The sequence below is a fragment of the Harpia harpyja genome, chromosome 14 (genome assembly GCF_026419915.1).
Source record: "Harpia harpyja isolate bHarHar1 chromosome 14, bHarHar1 primary haplotype, whole genome shotgun sequence".
Classification (NCBI taxonomy): Eukaryota; Metazoa; Chordata; class Aves; order Accipitriformes; family Accipitridae; genus Harpia; species Harpia harpyja.
This window is the reverse complement of record NC_068953.1, coordinates 7,869,764-7,887,884: the sequence shown is the minus strand read 5'-3', so window position 1 is coordinate 7,887,884 and position 18,121 is coordinate 7,869,764. Positions and strand designations below refer to the sequence as shown.

The following is an 18,121-nucleotide window of genomic DNA, read 5'->3' as shown; positions in this document are numbered from 1 at the left end:
GGCTTGATGTTCTCAGGCAACCTGCTCCTGGTGTTGAGCAGTGAACATGAGACCAGGGACATCTGCAAAACACAGGCAGATTTTCACATGATGTGATCATCTTGTGCTAATAGTGTTGGGAATAGGATTGAAGTTCATAGCAATAGCCACACCTGGGTGTCTACTGCAAACAGTGTGCGGAGCAGATGAACCGGTGCAAAGGTGCTTCCCTCTACCAGCTGGTGCAATGCCTGGGGACACATGGGTGCCCTGGATGGTTTCAGTCTTTCTTTCCAGCCACTCTCTGCCAGTCACTGTCTTCCCTGATGAGCTAATTCTCTCTTGTTCAGGTCCAAACATCTTCTTCTTCTTCAGTGACCCCCAGGACACCAGCATTCAAGCCTTCTTGATTTCCCTAGTTGTGATGGAACAGCCCTAGTAGTTGTTCATGGCAGCAGACCAGGAGTGCTCACAGTGATTCTCCCTGCTTCTTCTGTGCCTCAGTTTCCCTCAGCTGTAATGGGGGACAAGCAGCTGCTGGCATGAGGGTTGCTGGCTGCTCCCTGCAAGGGCAGGCAGCCCTTTATGCTGAGAAACACAAGGGCCTGGGGTATTTCTGTAGCTCACCTCCTAGAAAGAGGTTTATATTTAGCCTGGAAATGATGATGATCTCTGTATCTTGTCCTCAGTAAAAGCTTGCAGCTGGTAGATACCTCTGGGGTGAGAAGAGCAGTCCACTTCTCCCCTACAGCCACTCAGGAGGGAGACCCGGCAGCAGGGTTCAGCAGGGAAGTCAGGAGTGTGGCTGGGGTGGAGGCAGAACCGCTGCCCCCAGCAATGGGGCTTGGAGCGGCGTTCAGAGACCAGGCAATGCCTGTGGCTTGGCAGCAGGGATGGAAATGGAGCAGAAAGTTTCTTGTTCGTGGTACATTAGGTCTCTGTATCCTGCTGCGTGGCTTGCAGCAGCATCCTCCTGCTGCCCCAGCTCAGCCCCGTGTGGGCTGGACATGTATTTTATGAATGTGTAAAATAAACTGCATGCACAGAAATGAGATGTTTACTGTAAGCTGAGCAGGGTGGTAAACTGGTTTTTGGGGTCACTCAGTACTCAGTGTCTGTTGGGGGTAGGAAAGTCAAACACTTGTCTTGGTAAATACCTTTATAAGTGACTTTTAAAGTACCTTTTCAAGTACCTTTTCATCCTGAGATCTTGGCTTGCTTTGCCATCCTCTCCCAGGTAGGTTGTATTACATCCCAGCTGACTTTTCCAAGGTCACCCAGTAAGTTGACAGCAGAGAATCCAGATCTAGCTCTGATTAAAGCATTGGCCCAAGTGGCACAGCCTGGCCCAACACTACAGCCTTGTGTCTGCGCGATGTCACTTGTCAGCAGTCGCTTGCAGCCCTTAAGGGACAGGCTGTGCCTAGGGCACGATGGAGGTGGCTGCAAGTCCCTGCCTCTGTGCATGTCCTTACCAGCATGTTACGGCTCCGTAAGCCAGTCCCGAGCTCAGGAGCCTCAGCAGCAGTTTTGGGGCAGACCATTTGCCTGGAAACCAAAGTGCAAATGCTTCAGAGCTTGCAAATTGTTTTTGAGAAAGACTAGTTGAATTTGTTCCAGAGATCCAGATTAGCAAATCATCCGACAGATGGAATCTCACAGAGGAAGTGTGGGGGGGTTGTTTGTTTGTTTTAAAAAAAAAGGAAAACTAAGTGACATTTCAGCTGTGGGATTGCAGAGCAGTTCAGGGCAGGGAGCTATTCCCGCCCCAGGTTCAGTCCCAAATTAAACTCCTGCTCTGATCCTTCTCTTGAACCCAGACAGACCCAGCAAAAACTGAGCTCTCAGAGCACCTGAAAACAGATTCCTGGCCTGAGACTGAGGCAGGAACAGGATCTGAACAATCCTGGCAAAACCCCTACAGACCAGCTCTGCTGGTGCTGAGAAAATGGGACTGTGCCAAGGATGGGGGAAGTGCTGGTTTATCATGAGTTTCCCAAGCAGTTCCCATTGCATTGCTCCCATGTCCTTCCCCTACAAAGGGCAACAGGGTCCTGCCTGCACTAATAGGTCTTAATTAGCCTGACCAGCCTCATCTGGGGCCTCTTCTCACATGCCCTCCACCCCATTTTTTCCCCCAGCTACACTTAAGCCCAGCTCCTTGCCTAGATTGATCTTTGATCTGTCTCACCACTGTTTTCTGCTCTCCTGGGTTGACTTTGGATCTGCCTGGCTGTTTTGTGCACATTAGTCACCAAGAATGTGGGTGTAACACCAGGTGAGAAATCCCGCTTTTGGGACCAGGTTTAATGACCATTAGCCAGTACTGGGGGATAACACTGCTTGGTGTGGAGATGGGAAATGGGGGATGAGGAGGCAGCTGGCACCAGAGCACGCACTGACAGCTCCCATCAGCTTGCAGGAATCCAGCAAGATGTGGCTTGTCCCTGCTCTTTAACCTGATGGCAAATCTCCAGCTGGTGGGTGATTGCAAATGGTTGGTGTGCAAGCTGGCCCTTGCCCTCCTGACTGCTGCCATCCCCCCCGCGGTCGCTGACTGTGGCTTTCCTAGAGCCTGTGCTTTGTGCAGTAGGCAGGGAAGTCGGTGCCAGGAAGGGCAGCTCTTCCCAAGGCAATGGGGATGGCTCCGGAGATGAGTTTGCAAAAGACGTGCTTGTGTAAATTCGCACTGGAAGTGGCTTTGGAAGTGGCTCTGGCTTGTGCTGTGTGATGCCCTGACCTGCCACGTTGCCCTGTGCTGTGGGTTTGTGCTGCCTTGGCAGCGGGACAGAGACGGGGACCAACGCTGACACAGGACTACCCAAATGGACGGAGGTCTTTGATAGGAACCTGGCTGAGGTTATTGAGGATATCTGGAAGCTGCTGGTGCTTTTCTTTCAGCCATTTCCTGCATTTGTGAAGGTGAGGGAGGCTGGTGTGTTCTCTGAAAAGTGGGGCTTTTGAAGAAATGGAATTACCTTATCATTAGCTGCATGAAAACTCTAGCCAGTAGATGAGGTTGTGGCATGGGGTGGGTGCAATGGGCTGTGTTGCAGCTGTGGGTGAGAGTCTAACCATGCTGCAGCCCATCTCTCCCATGGACTGATATCTGGGGACCCTGAGCAGTGGCAAGAGGGTTTCCCTCTAGCAGATCTTACCTGTCAAGCTCTTGATTGTCATTTACCTTGGCTTTTATTAATGAGGAATATGGGATTTAGTGGGGGAAGGATCAAGAGAAGCATTTCCCTGTGGCTGGCTACTGGATTCTTGGAGCAGGTGTAGGAGGTTGTGGGGGATTGAAGGTGCACAGCCGGAACTTGTGGAGCATGGTTTTTAGGAAGCCAGCAGGGTTTTGGGCTCCAGTGAGCCAAAAGAAGCAGCTTTGGCTGTGCTGCTCTCAGCAGGTCCTCTGTCATCCCAGCCAGGTCCTGCTCAGGTCTCTTGTCCAAGGACGATTGCTCTAAGGAAGGTGCAGGTGATGCCTAGAAGTCACAGCAGGGCAGGAAAGGAGCTAGAATAACTTAGTGCCGACACCTAGGCTCTTCCTGCCCACACCCAGAGGGATCACGATGTTCAGCCTTGTGATTCCTGGAAAAGGAAAGACAGGAGCTCTTCATCCCGCTGGGAAGTGCAGGTCGCTGTGTGCCTTAGGGTCATCTTGTCAGGGGTGTGTGTGGAAAGAGCAAAATGTGGCCGTGAGCATTTATTTCATAGGCAAAACCCCTTTGGTTTGGCAAATACAACCATCCCCTTCTTACTTTTTATATGTTTCTCTGCATTCAAATTTTAGATGAAAATCCACTGAAATATTAGGATGAGGATGACTGTTCACTGAGTATTTCCTAGCCCTTTAGTGACTAATCTGCCTGCTTTTCTGAGACATCTTGAACTCAGTGCCCGGGTTAAGGGCCTGGCTCTTTGCTTGGTTGCCCAAACATTTTTCCTCATTTTTAGCCACTGTCATTTGAATTCATCAAGATCACTGGTGCGTGTTTTCCTCGCTGTGCTGAAGGACCTGCTGCCCAGACTGCCCTGAGCTAAATCACAGGTGGAAGGTGCTCACCTTTCCCAAGGATTTTCTTGGTGACGCAGAGACCAGCTGAGCTCTCAGCTCACTGAGGATCTGTGCGAGACCCATGAAACTTGAGAACTCCTCACGCTTCAGACTGATGATGGACTTGTATCAGACTCCCATCTGCTGAAGTCTGGGGAACCCGTAGGAGGGATGGGGGCCTCTAATAGGAAATATTGCCAGAAGGTCAAATATCGATGCCTTTGCTCATCTGTTATACCACGATCTGAAGGCAATTGCTAGGGGATTGCAGCTCCTTTACTGTGGTTTGGAGAAACCAATGTGTTTCTCCAGCCCTGGAAAGGAGAGGGTAGGTGGGGGTTATTTGCCCATATGAAAGTTGGGCTAAACCTTCAGTGACTGTCTCCGAACCTAGGTGAAGGTGGAAGGACATGGCTAAGGTTCTTGTTTCCCAAACACATCAGTAAGCTGGGTTGAAAATATCTGCAGGCTTTCTGTCTGCAAATAGATCTGGCTTGATGACTTTGTTCCGGGTGAAGGTGGGTGGGTAAGTGACGAACTGACCTTCGTCTTTACATGAGAGCCTGAGGCAGAGCAGAAGAGCATATGTGTTGTGCAAGATGCACTTATGGCTGTGGCCAGACCTCTGCAGCACTGGGTTTCACCCTCCCAGACGTGTGCGGAGTTTCCACTGCTTTTTGCTGGAGCCCCAGGCTAAGCAGTCAGATGCTGATAGGTGGCTTGATGCTGCTAAAACCCTTTCCTATCTGTAATGTCAATTCAGGTTTCCTCTCTGTCCACAGACATGAGCGGGCAGGCCAGAAAAACAAATGAATTGTGCTCCAGGCAAAACTGGCAGGGGCAAGCCGAGCTGCCGGCTGGGGTGACTAATGGGAGCTCTGTGGTATTGTGGTGAGGTGAGCCCCAGCACCAGGGAGCCAGGTGGCCCCCGGCCACAGCGTGGTGGCCGGGGTGGGCTCAGCCCTGGCAGGAGCCTGAGCCTTTCCTTCCAGAGGAGGGATGTGGGACTGCTCCTTTTATGCCCTTTCCAATGCAGAAAAGGCTGATAAAGTGGTTTTAAAGTCCATCCGCCGCAGCTTGGATGCGTGCGCTACTTATTGCCTTTACTCTGTGGCTATCGCAAAATCTCAGCTATGTTTTGTTACTCATCTTCCTCCCAAGCACCTGGCAAAGCCACCTGGGGAATTTATTTCCCCCAGTTGCCTCTGCGGGGTAGGAGGGACCAAATCCTGCCACCTGTAGCTACTAAGCTACTTGGGTGTTTTTGTGCTGCCTCCTGCCTTGGTGGTGGCACAGCCCCAGGGATGGAGCCCCTCGGGCACAGGAGCTGCTTGTCTCTGGGAAGGTGCCTCCACTGAGCATCCTGCATCTTCTCGGGGCAGCAGGGTTTGGAGGCAGCCTGGGGTGCTCTGACAAACCCAGCCAAGAGCCAGGGCCTTAACCCTCTGCTGACGCCAGTTCTGCTGCAAACCGTCCCCCTCTTTCCCTTCTCCTGCTGCTGCAACAGATCTAGAGCTGCCTGGGTTTTGGCAACAGGGATGGCTGAGTTTTGGCCTGCCCCCTGGCAACAACAGGACCTGCTTATTCAGAGGTGGTGCGTTGGGTTCATTCTTATTCTGGGTAAGGTAAGACATGCAGCGCTGCTGCCTATCCAGCCTAACCTCTCGTCACTTGGTAATGCTGGGGCATCGCCTGTGTTTTCTGCAGCAAGAAGTAAAGAAATATTTTTTAAAAGGAGTTAAGTGGGTTGCACAGCCTTGGATGGGAAAGCAAGGGATGGCGCAAAGGCTTGGTGGCTCCAGCTTGCGGTTTCTGCAGAAAACGCTGAGTGACGCTCGTGTCTTCTGCATGGTGATATAGCATTGTGTTAGAGGAACCGCCTGCCTGGCGGATCTGTAGCTGGTTAAAGGTCCTGCACAAAGGCTTTTCCTGCCTACATGGCCTTATAGGACAGTCCTAAAGTGGGAGAGCAGGGAGGTTATGGCTGCAGGCCTGAAATGCTGGCTGTAATCTGAATTTCTGCTGACAAGTCCTACCTTGTGAATGTGATCAAATATGCATGTGGCGTCAGCAGTGCCAGCCCTGCAGTTTCCATCTCTGCCCAAGATGCTGCCGGCACTTGAGCATGGCTTTACTTTGGGCAAGTTCGCTGGCAGTCCAGACCTGCAGTCAGGTCTGGAACGGAGATGTGGGGATGGGGTCAAGGAGGTTTGAAAAGTACCGTCTTCAATCAACCCATGCTAAGTGGTGACTTGGCTCAGCCATGGTTTCTGCCCCCCATGCTGCTGAGCTCCCTGTGAGGGGACAGTCTTGTCTTCTTCCACCACGTTGGTGTTAAACCCTGGTTTGGGGACGTGCCAACCCCCTCCCTGCTCTGTTGCTTTGAGGCTCCTGTTGTGGTCGGGATGGAGGCAGGCAGCGTGCCTGCAGGGCAGCCTTCAGAGTAGCTACAGCAGGCAACAGCCACTTGTAGTCAAAAGTAAGACTAAATTAATCCAAGTTTTCCCATTCTTCACTTATGTTTTTGCTCCTCCTCCTCCTTTTCCCCATGTTGGCCCGAATCGTCAATGTTGCCCAACTTTCGGCATCACCAAAGCTTGACTGGTTTGCCTCTCTGCCTCCCTGCTGCTTGTCCATCTGTTGGTATCTCTGTGTTCCAAGCGTTTCTGAGTTGCAATACCCTGTAAACAGGAAAGAACCTAAATCTCAGCTAATCCACTGGTCTCGCTAAGGTCACAAACGTGGGGAAGGCTGGCAGCTTTCGGGGTGGACGCAATAGACCAACTATTTAAAACATCCTCCAGTGTTTCTGGGATAATGCCACATGCCCAGGGCAGTCTCTCGCCCAGCAGTCAGCTGCGGGCTCAGAACACAAGGGGAAGCTAGCTTTAAGAAACTCCACTTTATTTTTCTCATGTTCATTCCATTTGTCTTGGTGATGGCAAGAACCTTGTATCTTTGGTCTTGCGTGGAAAGTGGAGAGCTGTTTGCAAGCTTCTGCAGATGTTCAACGTGGCTCTTTTGTGGTAGAGGAAGGGGCAAAGCTGTCTGAAACGGTCAGACCTTTTTGCCACGTCTGCTGGTCCAGAGTTGAGTAGGGGTTTAGCAAACGGAAGCTGACAAAAAAAAAATCCTCTTCCTTTCTTAGCTACTCACATTTAATGCTTGTGTTAATGTTCTACTTCCTTGTGGTTGTCAGTGGAAATGGTAAAGATCAATGTAGAAGTTCAGATTCTTTTGTGTAACAGAAAATCAGAAACATGCTTCAGTTTGCCTTTTTCTCTGAAAGTAACCTAGAAAGACTCCAAAATCTAATTATATTCTCCTCTTAGCAAATCATTGTTATAAGTAGAGTCAGAAGCGGGTACACAATTTGCATGTTTCTTTCCCCATACTGTAGTATTTGTGTGGTAAGGTGGCAAATGGATGCAGAGAAAGCAGCAGGCTGCAGACTGTTTGTTCAAACTTTTCAAACCCATTTCAGAATCTTTATTGAAAAAAAAAATTAATCACAGCATCTCAACTGTTATTCAAACACATTTAATAAACAAAGAGAAACAGTAGCAAAGGGCACTGACACGTGACAAACTGTACAAAACCTCCGGGTTTGCAGGCAAACGCGAGGGGAGGAGCCCACGGCCCAGCTGCAGGACTGGGGAGCTGCTCCGTCCCACCGCCCCGCAGCGAACCATGCCCCCTTTGCCTCAGCCCACTCAGTCACCCCTGAGAAAAATCGATTTTTAAAAATGTGCAGAAACAAAGACACTTTAAGAGGATATTTCCAGTCTTGCCATAATGGAACAATTTAGGCCACTGGGACAGTTTAAAAAAATCCAAGGTGTCATACTGTCCATTCCCAGGATTAATGCTTTACAGCAAAGCTTCCCAAGAGGCACACGCACTCTTGGATAGCCAGTAGATCTACCCCTGCTGACCTACCCTACTCACCACAACATGCTACCTTTTTTAGAGTGAATGGGACAAATTTCATTCTAATTCAGCACTAGTTTTGATATAGTTGTGACTGAGTGAAAGGCAATGGAAGGAAAAGCCCTGTCTCGAGCACAGAAGGGATGCAACTGGTGCATAATGCTGAGACCAGCCTTGGTCTCAGGGTAAAGGTGACCTAGCACAGTTGGGAAAGGAGAAATCCTTCACTTGGAATGTACCTGCTCTGGATGGACTTCATGCCTGGTCCTAAATGTCACCCAAAACTTGAGTGTCCAGTACCAATGATTGGTTTTCTACCATTAACTTGTTCTGTTGAACTTAAAGACTCTGCAATTGAACCCCAAGAGTCTTCAATCCCCTGGCATGTCCTCACTGCAGAAAGCAGTGTGGAGGGGAAAACCGAGATGCAACTTTGATAGTCTTTCTTGTGCACGTGAGTTAAATAGCTGTTCCATTCAACTGGTAACGGTAATTTTGGGGCTCTGTGGCTCAGAGGGGAGAGTGATGGCATCACTCTTGCATCAGGCAATCCTCTCGTGGGCTTCACTACATATGGCATTTTTGGTGATGCAAAAAAAGCAAGGAGGTATCATTTTTATCTACTTGAGTTGTACTGGACAAAGTCTCCCTTTGCAACTACTGTTGCTTTGAGCTCCATGGTTTGAAAAGCAAGGTGCTCAGCTGGCATTGATGTGACACGCAGCTCAACCAGATCCTGCTGCCTCTAGTTTGATATTTCTTGACCAGTTCCCAGAAACTCCTTCCTCTGAGGAAGGGAAAGAAGACAGATGAGAGTGTTAAAGGGCTTTTTAGGCTGCTAACTCGCATACATGTGCTTCTTGATCTCTTAGCTGTGAGCACAGATGGACAATGACTGAGGCTACAAGATACTGACAGAGGAGAGATATCTATACACATCACAGTGTTATTTAGGCCCAGCCAAGGCGTACGGTCTAATCACACCAATACCATCTCACCACATTATAAACAGGGAAGATGGAGGGAAGAAGAGCTGGGTTCTTCAGCGTGATGGCAAGCCAGCTGCGTTTCAACAGCCTGTAACTGACACAACGTGAATTCAAAGACATTTGGCACGGTCTGTTGTTACCAGGATTAAACTAGCACAGATAAATTAACCAGTCTGTCTTGAGAATGAGGCAAAGCCTCCACCGGAGGAGGTACGTTGGCAAAGCAGGATGGGAGAGGACAGGCAAGAATACGTACAGGACTGAAAAGAGGCAGAGAGTGCAGCAGTATCACTCAGTGTCTTTGCTGCATGTCTTGTTTGCTCAACTGGTTGTTGGACCGACTGTTGGCAATGCTGCTGCAAGGCCCTGTCAGCAACAAGTGATAAGATGGGGAACCTACCTAATTCTATGTCAAAACTTTACGGAGACCACAGGTAGCTGAAGTCCTCCAGAAAGGAGCCCAACTCCTCAGTCCAAGTGAGGAATTTTCTGGTACCTTATTGAGAAACACCTGCTCTGAGCTTGTCAATGTCTCTGAATTCCAGCATCTCTGAAGCTTTGCGTTTAATGTCAGTTTGGGACTTGACTCAAAAAGACCCAAGTGTCTGGACACTTAGGCTGCAAAGAACAAAGCCAGGATGAAAAGGGAAGAACATGCAGCAAATTCCTAAGAAATTCCATTTACCAGACTAAAAGGGACATGCCCTTGGTTAGGGATGGCACGGATGAACAGAGGGGAACCAGTGACTGCAGTTTGGCTAAGATTAGAATTCAAGAGAGGCACAAACGAACATTTTGCACATCCATCCAAGGCATTCCAAAAGAAAAAAAAAGGAAAAGGAAAAAAAAAAGAAAGGTCACAGAAGTCGACACATCACTTTGGACAAGAAACATTACAACAGTTTGGCAACTTTTCACCAAACCCCCCCACCCCAACTCTGTGATGCCCCTCTGTAATTTGAGGTGATCTCTTAAAGGTGGGGACATGAGGGGGCTGCAGATAAATCACTGCATGTAAATAGGGGATCTCCTCCGCAAAGGATCTCATGGGTTAAAACAAACCTACCTGCTTACTACAGTACAAAAGAAATTCTGCCTGAAGTCCTCCCTTGGTGAGAAGGAAGGAGACAGAGAGCCCACGCTGCTGGAGACAAACAAGGCAAAGCTGAACTTGGCAGCAACAAGTCCCTAACCTTGTGACTTTGCACCAGGCTAAGATATGGCCGTGGCAGGGTATTGGAGGGGAACATGTCACCACTCTTCTTCAGCAGAGAAGTGTAAATGACAAAACTATCACTCTATCACTGTTCTGGGTGAACACAGGTCTCTCTGTTTATGCACGCGAAGTAATGGGCTTTGGAAAATGCCAGGAGCCCATATGCAATAGTGTTAACAACGAGACCTGTGTTAGATGTACACACAACTCCCCTCCCCTTAGTATCTAAACTCAGCTCTTAGGAATTGAACAAGGAACAAATACAAAGCAAGAATGGAAAAGTTTGTGTGGGTTTTTTACGAGTGGTTGTTTTGTTCCTCCTTTTAAAGCCCTGTTCTTCTGATTTGGGGGGGCTGGCTGACAGGAGGGGGAGCACTGCAAGGTCCCTGCACTTTCTGGTGGCAGACCTGGGTGCAAGAAATGGCACAGCTCAAATACAGATCTTCCCACCGACGCCAGCCTGTGGAAGGTGGCATTGATTACAAGGGCCTGTGGACCTGAGCAACCTTCGCAAAGGCTCTGACTGGGAATCTGGCCCAGCCATTGTTGGAAAAATTCAATACAGCGCTGGCCAAGAAAATAAAACAAATACTTGTGGAAAGGACCATCCAACTGGAAGAGTCTTTTCCTTCCTTGGTTTCCAGGGTAAGAGGGAAGCCTTTGGTTATGACCAGAATTATTCGCCATTGGCAGGACAGGCTCGGCTTTGCTTTGCATTAGCTTGGTTACTGTACAAGGGCAAGGTTGCATTGCGGAGAGATGCTCTGCCCAGCTAGACTGCCCTTTTGACATCTGGGAGTTTTAACGGAGTGGACACTTGAATTACATCCGGGATCCCCGCTCTTGAAGAATCTGAAAAAGAAAAGAGCTTCTGTAAATACCTTGGACAAGCTTAGATGCAAAAGTTCATGTTCAGAGTCCTTGTTTTTTGCAGAGAAAGGAAAGATGGACTAAAGTGAGAGTAGCTTGCTGACTTTTATGCTACTGTAACAAATGACAGGCTGGTCTGTCTGACTGAGCTGACTGAGTCCCTTCTCTAGAAATCCTGCTTAGCTGCCTGCCAGGAGTTAAGAATGTCACCTTTTGTTGCTATCCTGGGGAAAAAAAAAAAAAAAAAGAGTGGATTGAAAGAGGAAAAAAAAGCTTGTCCCTCCCTGCAACATCCTGCAGCATCCTTCAACCACAAAATGTGACCAATCTCAAAGGTTCTTGCTATGCTGTCCTTCTTTTTCAAGTCTACCTCTTTCCTCCAATTTTTTTGTCTTAATTTGAAGCATACAAAGAGCCTTAGCTCTCGTCCTACAGTAAAATGTGAAATCTTCCAAGAAGGGAAGATCACACATACAGGAGGAAATAGCAGAGCTGGTACACAGAATTGCTACTGCAAATTATGGATCTGCTAGTGGAAGAAGGGCTTTTTCTTTGCATAGGGGAATTCAAGTCAATACAGCTGAGCAGATGCCTTACCTTTGCCTTCTCGCTTGGCTCCTTGACAATGCCATTGGTAGAATTGTTGAGCTCCCTGGACACAACACAGAGGAATTCTGCCTGGTCTTCATTCCCGTAGTTATAGGAAGATCCAATGCTGATCAGCTGTGCAACAGGAGACAGCCAAGGTAACTATCAATAAGTCTTGACTTTTGCTTTATTCCTACAATTGCTTTGTGAGGTACGACTGTCCAGTGAGACCCGTTCTGGACCTGTAGCCTCCTGTGTCACAGGCTTTCCTGTGTGTAAGGCAGGGATACAGCCGAGCTCCAGAGCCCTCTGGTGGCACCTGGAGCCCCAGGAAGAAATTCCAGCCTAAAACTGTAATGCTGAACATAACAGAACATTTTCCAATTACTGAGGGCAGAAAAAGGAAAAATACATCAGATTTTGCAACAGGTTTTGCAATATATAATATCCAGCTAATTCAGATATGGGGCAGGCAATGCAGACTTCCTGGTCCAGACTATGTTGAACTCAGCTCTCAACTTGCCTTGTGACTTTGATGTGTAAAAACTGGAAAGGCAATTCTTTACCACAGACAGATGTTAGATAACTAGGGGACATGTGGCAAACTGGCACCATTCTTTACGTAGATGTTGTCAAGATGGAGTTTGATATCTGTATAAATGGGATTATATTCTATTACTGTTGTGACGAGGGGTCTGGACTCGATCCAAGAAATCCCATCTGTTTCATTTATCATTATTACATTAAAAGGATATCCTGGAGTGCAGAGCTAATTTGTCATTTACAACTCAGTTCTGCTTTCCAGATAATAAATCTAAGTCATCTGAAGAAAGCAATGTGAATCTTATCAACTGTGTATATCTAGGAAACTTTAATATGGAGCATGCACCCTAACTTCCATGTCCTAATGGATTTTAGAAGAGACAGTTCCATATTTATGAGACAGATGCAGTCAACAGCCTTCCTAGACAGACGACTATCTATATGGTTACAGTGCAGCTGCAGGAAGACCTGGGGGGCTGCCGTACTGACTGACCTCCAGTACTGTTTTAAATAGGTTTTGATGTTTGTGCTGAGGGCAAAAGATAGATACAGGATAAAAAAAGGATATATTTTTTTCTTTTGCTTCCCTGCTCCCTGTCTTGACTGTTTAAGGTCTCGGATATTTCAATACCACACACCACTATTTACTCAGCAAACACAAAGTATCTTTTGATAAAGATAGCCATTTTCCAGACTACTGAACTGTAGGTGGACAGGAGAATGGATTTCCATTTGAAATAGCAAATCTCTATTCCATCCTTAATTTAAGCAGGACTGAATGGTATAACGCAAAGAACCTGAAAGGCCACATGCTCCCCTGAGAACCCAAGCCTGACAGACAACAAGGCTGCAACAGCTTTTACCACTCCTGGCTTTCCTGCAGGTTTCTGAACCAGACTTTTGGATGTTATGAAGTGACTGGATCCAAAGAGCCCACGAAGGGAATGTCTGCTCTGTTCAGTCGTTGGCATCCAGGCTAAGATTTAGCAATAGACTCTCTTTGTCCCCAATATGTACCTTTGTTACCATCTTTCCTAACATGTCTCAGCATGCCAAGAGTTGTGATTTGGGGGAGGGCAGAAGCCATGCTGGGTTGTACATCTGGGGAAAGACCTTGGCAATAGGCTGCACCTACAATGTGCCTCCCAGCAGGGCCTGTTTCAGCATGGGACGTATCCCGTGCTGCACCATTGCCATGTTCCTGCTCTGTGACCCAGTGTGGACCATCTCCCAGCTGGAGAGAGGCGTGAGGTCTAGCCCTGACCAAAGCATTGCATCTGTCTGTCCTGTTTAGGCTTGCTGCCTTTGGTGCTGTTTGAACTGAATGAAAGTTCTGGGGAGGGCAAGAACAGCTCGTGATGGTGGGAGCATGCTGGAGTGGGATGTGCCCGAAATTTTCCTGGTGCCTGCGGTGTATAGGAAGGAAGCTGGCAGGGATCTTGGTGGTTTGTGCAGAGGTTGTGGATGGCAAAGGGAGGGAGGGAACTAGAAGGGAACACACTAGCATTTGCTTGTAACTAGTATCTGGACCCTCTCGTTACAGATTTGAAAAGCAAGACTAGGAAAGATGTAAGGGTGCAGATTCCCGTGTAGGGCACTGCCTATAGCCTTTTGGTTTTGGGGGTGCATACATGTGTGTGTGAAAGACAAATTCTGTCAAGTAAATTTCCGGAGAGCAAAACCTGGGTGTTGGAGAACTGCATTTCCATAAAGCAGCTAGTGGCTCACAGGAGCAAGAGTTTTTGGCTGCCTCTCCACTACTCAATAGGAGTTTTCAGGCACTATGGAACAGATATATATGAACAAGTGATGCAAGCGCTGTTGCTAATCCTGTGCCTCACTTCGTGTCAGCACACTTCCCACAACATCCACTTGTACTGAAGCTGGACTAATTGGGAAGACAGCAGAGCTGTAATCCACAGAGCCTATTCTGCAGTTTCTTAATATAGCATTAACATGCAGGCCAGCTGGTTTCCAGTTCTCTGTCCTCCTAAAGAAGAGGACTGTATTTGATTCCAGAAACCAAATCTGGAACTAATGCCATACGCAACTTCAGTGACACCTAACCCCGAAACCAGCTGCATTACAAAGGCATCTGCAGGAAGTGTATTTCTCGTATCACTCAGCGCCTCTTTAGCAAACACAGGAGTCATGGCTTTGAGCTTCCAGAAAAGTTGTGCTGTGTTTTTTCACGTCTCTATTAATTTTCCTGGATAAAACTGTTGTACTGGGGCCTGGTATATGTGCTGAAATGCAGGAGAAGGGAAGAATTGCTCTGGGATTTGACAAGGATACAAGAAGTCCTCAGAGAAAATGAAATCCTTCTTGGCAGTTTGAGTGAATTCTGCCTTTCTCTGTCAGTTATTTTACATAAGTGGACTGCTGCTCAGTTCAGACTGCTTATTCAGAAGAAAAGAGCAGCGTGTAGTGCAATTCAATAGCAAACTCTGCTTATTCCATATGCAGCTTTCAAAGGGATTCTGCCATTCTTTGGTAATGGTACCTGTTCGAATTTCCACCCGTCGGACATAGTGGACACCATCTGTGTGAGCTCTTCCTCTTGGCACTGCAGGACTCTGTACACATGCTTCACAGGTCCCTAAAGCATGAAGAATAAATATAAGCGTGAGTTTAGTAATTGTTATACTAGTATCAAGCTAGAAAATTAATAAGCCTCTCCTGCTCCCTCATCTTGTTATTTGAGGAACTCTGAGCCCCACGGCTTTCTGAGGTTTCATCCTTCTGACCATCCAACCGATTCTAAACAAGGTACATACGGTTGGCACACTTCTCTTAAAGTCTTCTAGGCGTCCAAGGGCCAGTGAAAGCAAAGCTTCTTTGGCTTTCAAAGCTGTTTACTGCTTTTTGAAAACATTCTCTTCTGAAATTGAAACTACTGGGTGTGTTAATATCAGCTGAGCAGCAATGGGAGAAACTGCCGCAGAGAGACAGATATAAAGGGAAGAAAGTGGTTTAGACAAGGAAGAGTTTGAACTATTCTTTACCTACCAAAGCAGTATGTTTTGCTTTATAACTACCCATCTTTGCTCCTGACCCCTCTTTTTAACTGTTCATTGCCTTTCCCTACAATGCTAACAAGATGACTCAGTGGTCTGTGCTTATAAAACCATAATGGATACTCTTTCCTAGCTGTGCCCTGGGTCTACCTAAAAGCTCTTATTCCCCCTGTTAAAGATGACTACTAAACCAAAGAACTGCTACTAGAAGTGTCTACAGCCACGCTTGTCCTTCTACTGCACTACAGAAAATGACTGACTTCATAACACAAATGTTCCTGTGCATTACTTGAGAGGTTCTGTTCTCGTTATCCCGTATCCGCTCCTTCACCAGCCGCACAAGAGATGCAATATTGTAAAACTCGGCTTCTTCCAGTACCCCTGAGAAAGGAACCAAAAGTAGAGACAAATTCTGTTACTTTGGACAGGGCATAATGAAGATGATTCTGCTACAAAGGTGCAACACCTGCTCCCGACTCCAAATCTAGCCCAGATGTGAGAAAATCCCCAAATGCTGAATAGACTGTACTACTGATCTCATGCTCCCAGGCTGGAAGAAAATGACCAATTAGCTGTCACCTCCTTTTGTGACTTAAGAGGATCTTTAAGAAAGATTATTCCCCGTTCCATGGGATTATCAGAAACCTCGCAGTACAATCTCTATTTTGTTCGTGCAGCCCCATTAGGAGAAAGTCACCGAAGCTGCCTGGTTGTAGAGAACTGCTGTCTGTGGAGGGAGAGGAGATGTGCTATCAGATCTTCTCCTCTGCCAACAGAAGCCTTTGAGCTAAGCAGAGCAGCGATGGGTTGTGCTATAAGCTGCAGGCCTCTGCTTTCAGGAAGACACAGGATCTAATGATTTAATCCCTGTTAATGAGCGTCCTTCTGAGAAACTAGCGGTACTAACAGCACTACTGGGAGATGCAGCTTGCTCACACCCTTACGCAGCGCCGTGTCAGGAACCTTATGCGCTCAGGCAAGTTTCTGATGAGGGCTCTGGGATACTGCTATCAAACAGCGTTTGCAGTTCTTCCCTTATATTTCTCTCTTACCTTCTTCTGCAAGCTCCTTGTTTATGATGAGCTTCCCATGTCGGAGGTAGTTCAGTATTGGACCAAAATACGTGGGGTCTCTATCGATGAGATACGCCCCTGTCTCATCCTGTTGAGCGTGTACAGGAGTGAAGCAGGGATAGTTAAGTGGCACCAGGAAAAAAATAATTTCAGTTGAAAACAATAAACTGAACAGTTTTTCTCTGAGAACCTGAACTGATTTGACTGTGAAAGGTGTACTAATGACTCCACATTTAAACCAACTCCCCCCCCCCAATATCTGAACTCAGCTACAAGTGTTGCAGCTCAATAATGCTGGCAGATGCTTCAAATTAAGCAATTCTAGGAACAGAGTTTATATACCTGGAGAGAAAAGCAGGGCTTAGCAGTTTTTCTTCACTGCAATAATAAGAACCAAAAGCTGGCAGTTGCGTTCTGTCAAGATTTGTTTTCCAGACAACTTTAACTAGGAGACTCTGGCGGAAAACTGGATCTCCAGTTCTTGCTAACAGCATATGATGGTTTAAGTAGCCTTTTTTCTCTTTTCTACTACTGAAAATGCACATTGCAATGCACCAGCCATGTATCTAGCGATACAGTAGCTATTGCCATCAAGTAACCAACAACAGACAAGCAAAAGCATTTCTTGAGCCAGCTCTGAAGTCTTTCATATCACTCCCTTATATCACTTTAAAGCAACGTTTGTCCTGCCCATCAATCTGCTCTAAAGCAATAAAAAGCTGTGAAAAAACATTCTGAAACGTCATCTCTTCTACTCACTGATGCTGGTGACTGCTATTTTGATCACAACCAGTATTTATCTTTTGATTAAACTCTGAACAGAATGGCAAGAGACCCAACTAATTCTCAGTCTGACCTACCCACAAAATATTTACAAAACCTTGCGCAGCGGCTCCTACAGAAAACCTACAATTACAAGAATAATTGTTTGCCAAATCCTTATGATAAAGTGCAACGACTTCAAAACTATCCACCCATGTAAGGAACGTGCACTGTGATCTTTTATGAGAGCAAAGTGAGATATATCAAATAAAAAATCATACATGCTCAGGGTGAGAAATCATTAAAATTCCTGTTTCTGCAAAAGTTTCCTCCTAGTTCCCTCTCTGCCATAACCACTGTGGGAAGGTGCTGGTTTGCTCCTTGAGGGGAGTCATGTCACCGCGGGAGGTGGAGGCAGACTCTGAGCCCTGTTCTTGGGGACGCGGCCACCTCTGTGGCCGTGTAAGGGGACACAAGGGACAAGGAGGTGGCATGTGTCAGAGTGACGTGTGCCCCGGGGACCGTGGGCGGGGGGCTGCTGTGGAGATCGGCTTATCCACGCCGTGGGGTCAGGGGGTGCTGGCCCCGGGGACACCGGCAGCCGGGACCGTCGCCCCGCCCATAGAGCGAGTCGGGGCGCTGCTCCCCGGTGACGCCGGCTGCCGCGGGGGCTAAGGCGGCTGAAGGAGGGGCTGTCGTCCGGGGCCTCGCCGTCCCGGGGTGGGGTGGGGGCCGGCCCCCGCCGCGGCCTCACCTTGTCGGAGCCGAGCTCGGGCCCGTCCTGGCAACAGAGGCGGCACAGGAAGGACTTGGGCTCCCGGCACAGCGTCTGCCGGGTGCTCACGAAGTACGTGCCGCCCACGTTCAGGCGCACCCACTTGGAGGCGGCGGGCGGGCGGGCCGCGCCGGGCGGGGACAGCGCTCCGCCGGAGCCCGCCGCCGCCGCCGCTCCGGCCGCGCGGGGGCTGGGCGGCCCCGGCGCCCCCCCAGGGCCCGGACTGGGGGTACGGCCCCGCGGCGGCCCCTCCGCCGCCGCCGCCGCCAGCTCGGCCATGGCGGTAGCGCTCAGCGGCCCCGCGTCGCCATCACCGTCCGCTCCG

At 48.3% G+C, this 18,121-nt stretch overlaps 1 protein-coding gene across 1 annotated transcript; it reads right to left on the bottom strand.

Moving 5' to 3' along the window:
- Positions 1-7,488: 7,488 nt before the first annotated feature.
- On the bottom strand, positions 7,489-18,116 carry KCTD2 (potassium channel tetramerization domain containing 2). The gene is made up of 6 exons (XM_052807751.1): positions 17,776-18,116; positions 16,239-16,347; positions 15,476-15,567; positions 14,673-14,768; positions 11,636-11,761; positions 7,489-11,020 (listed from the first exon to the last, which is right to left on the bottom strand). Exons 1-6 carry the CDS (start codon positions 18,073-18,075, stop codon positions 10,991-10,993), a joined length of 753 nt encoding a protein of 250 aa, XP_052663711.1. The 5' UTR covers positions 18,076-18,116; the 3' UTR covers positions 7,489-10,990.
- Positions 18,117-18,121: the final 5 nt, after the last annotated feature.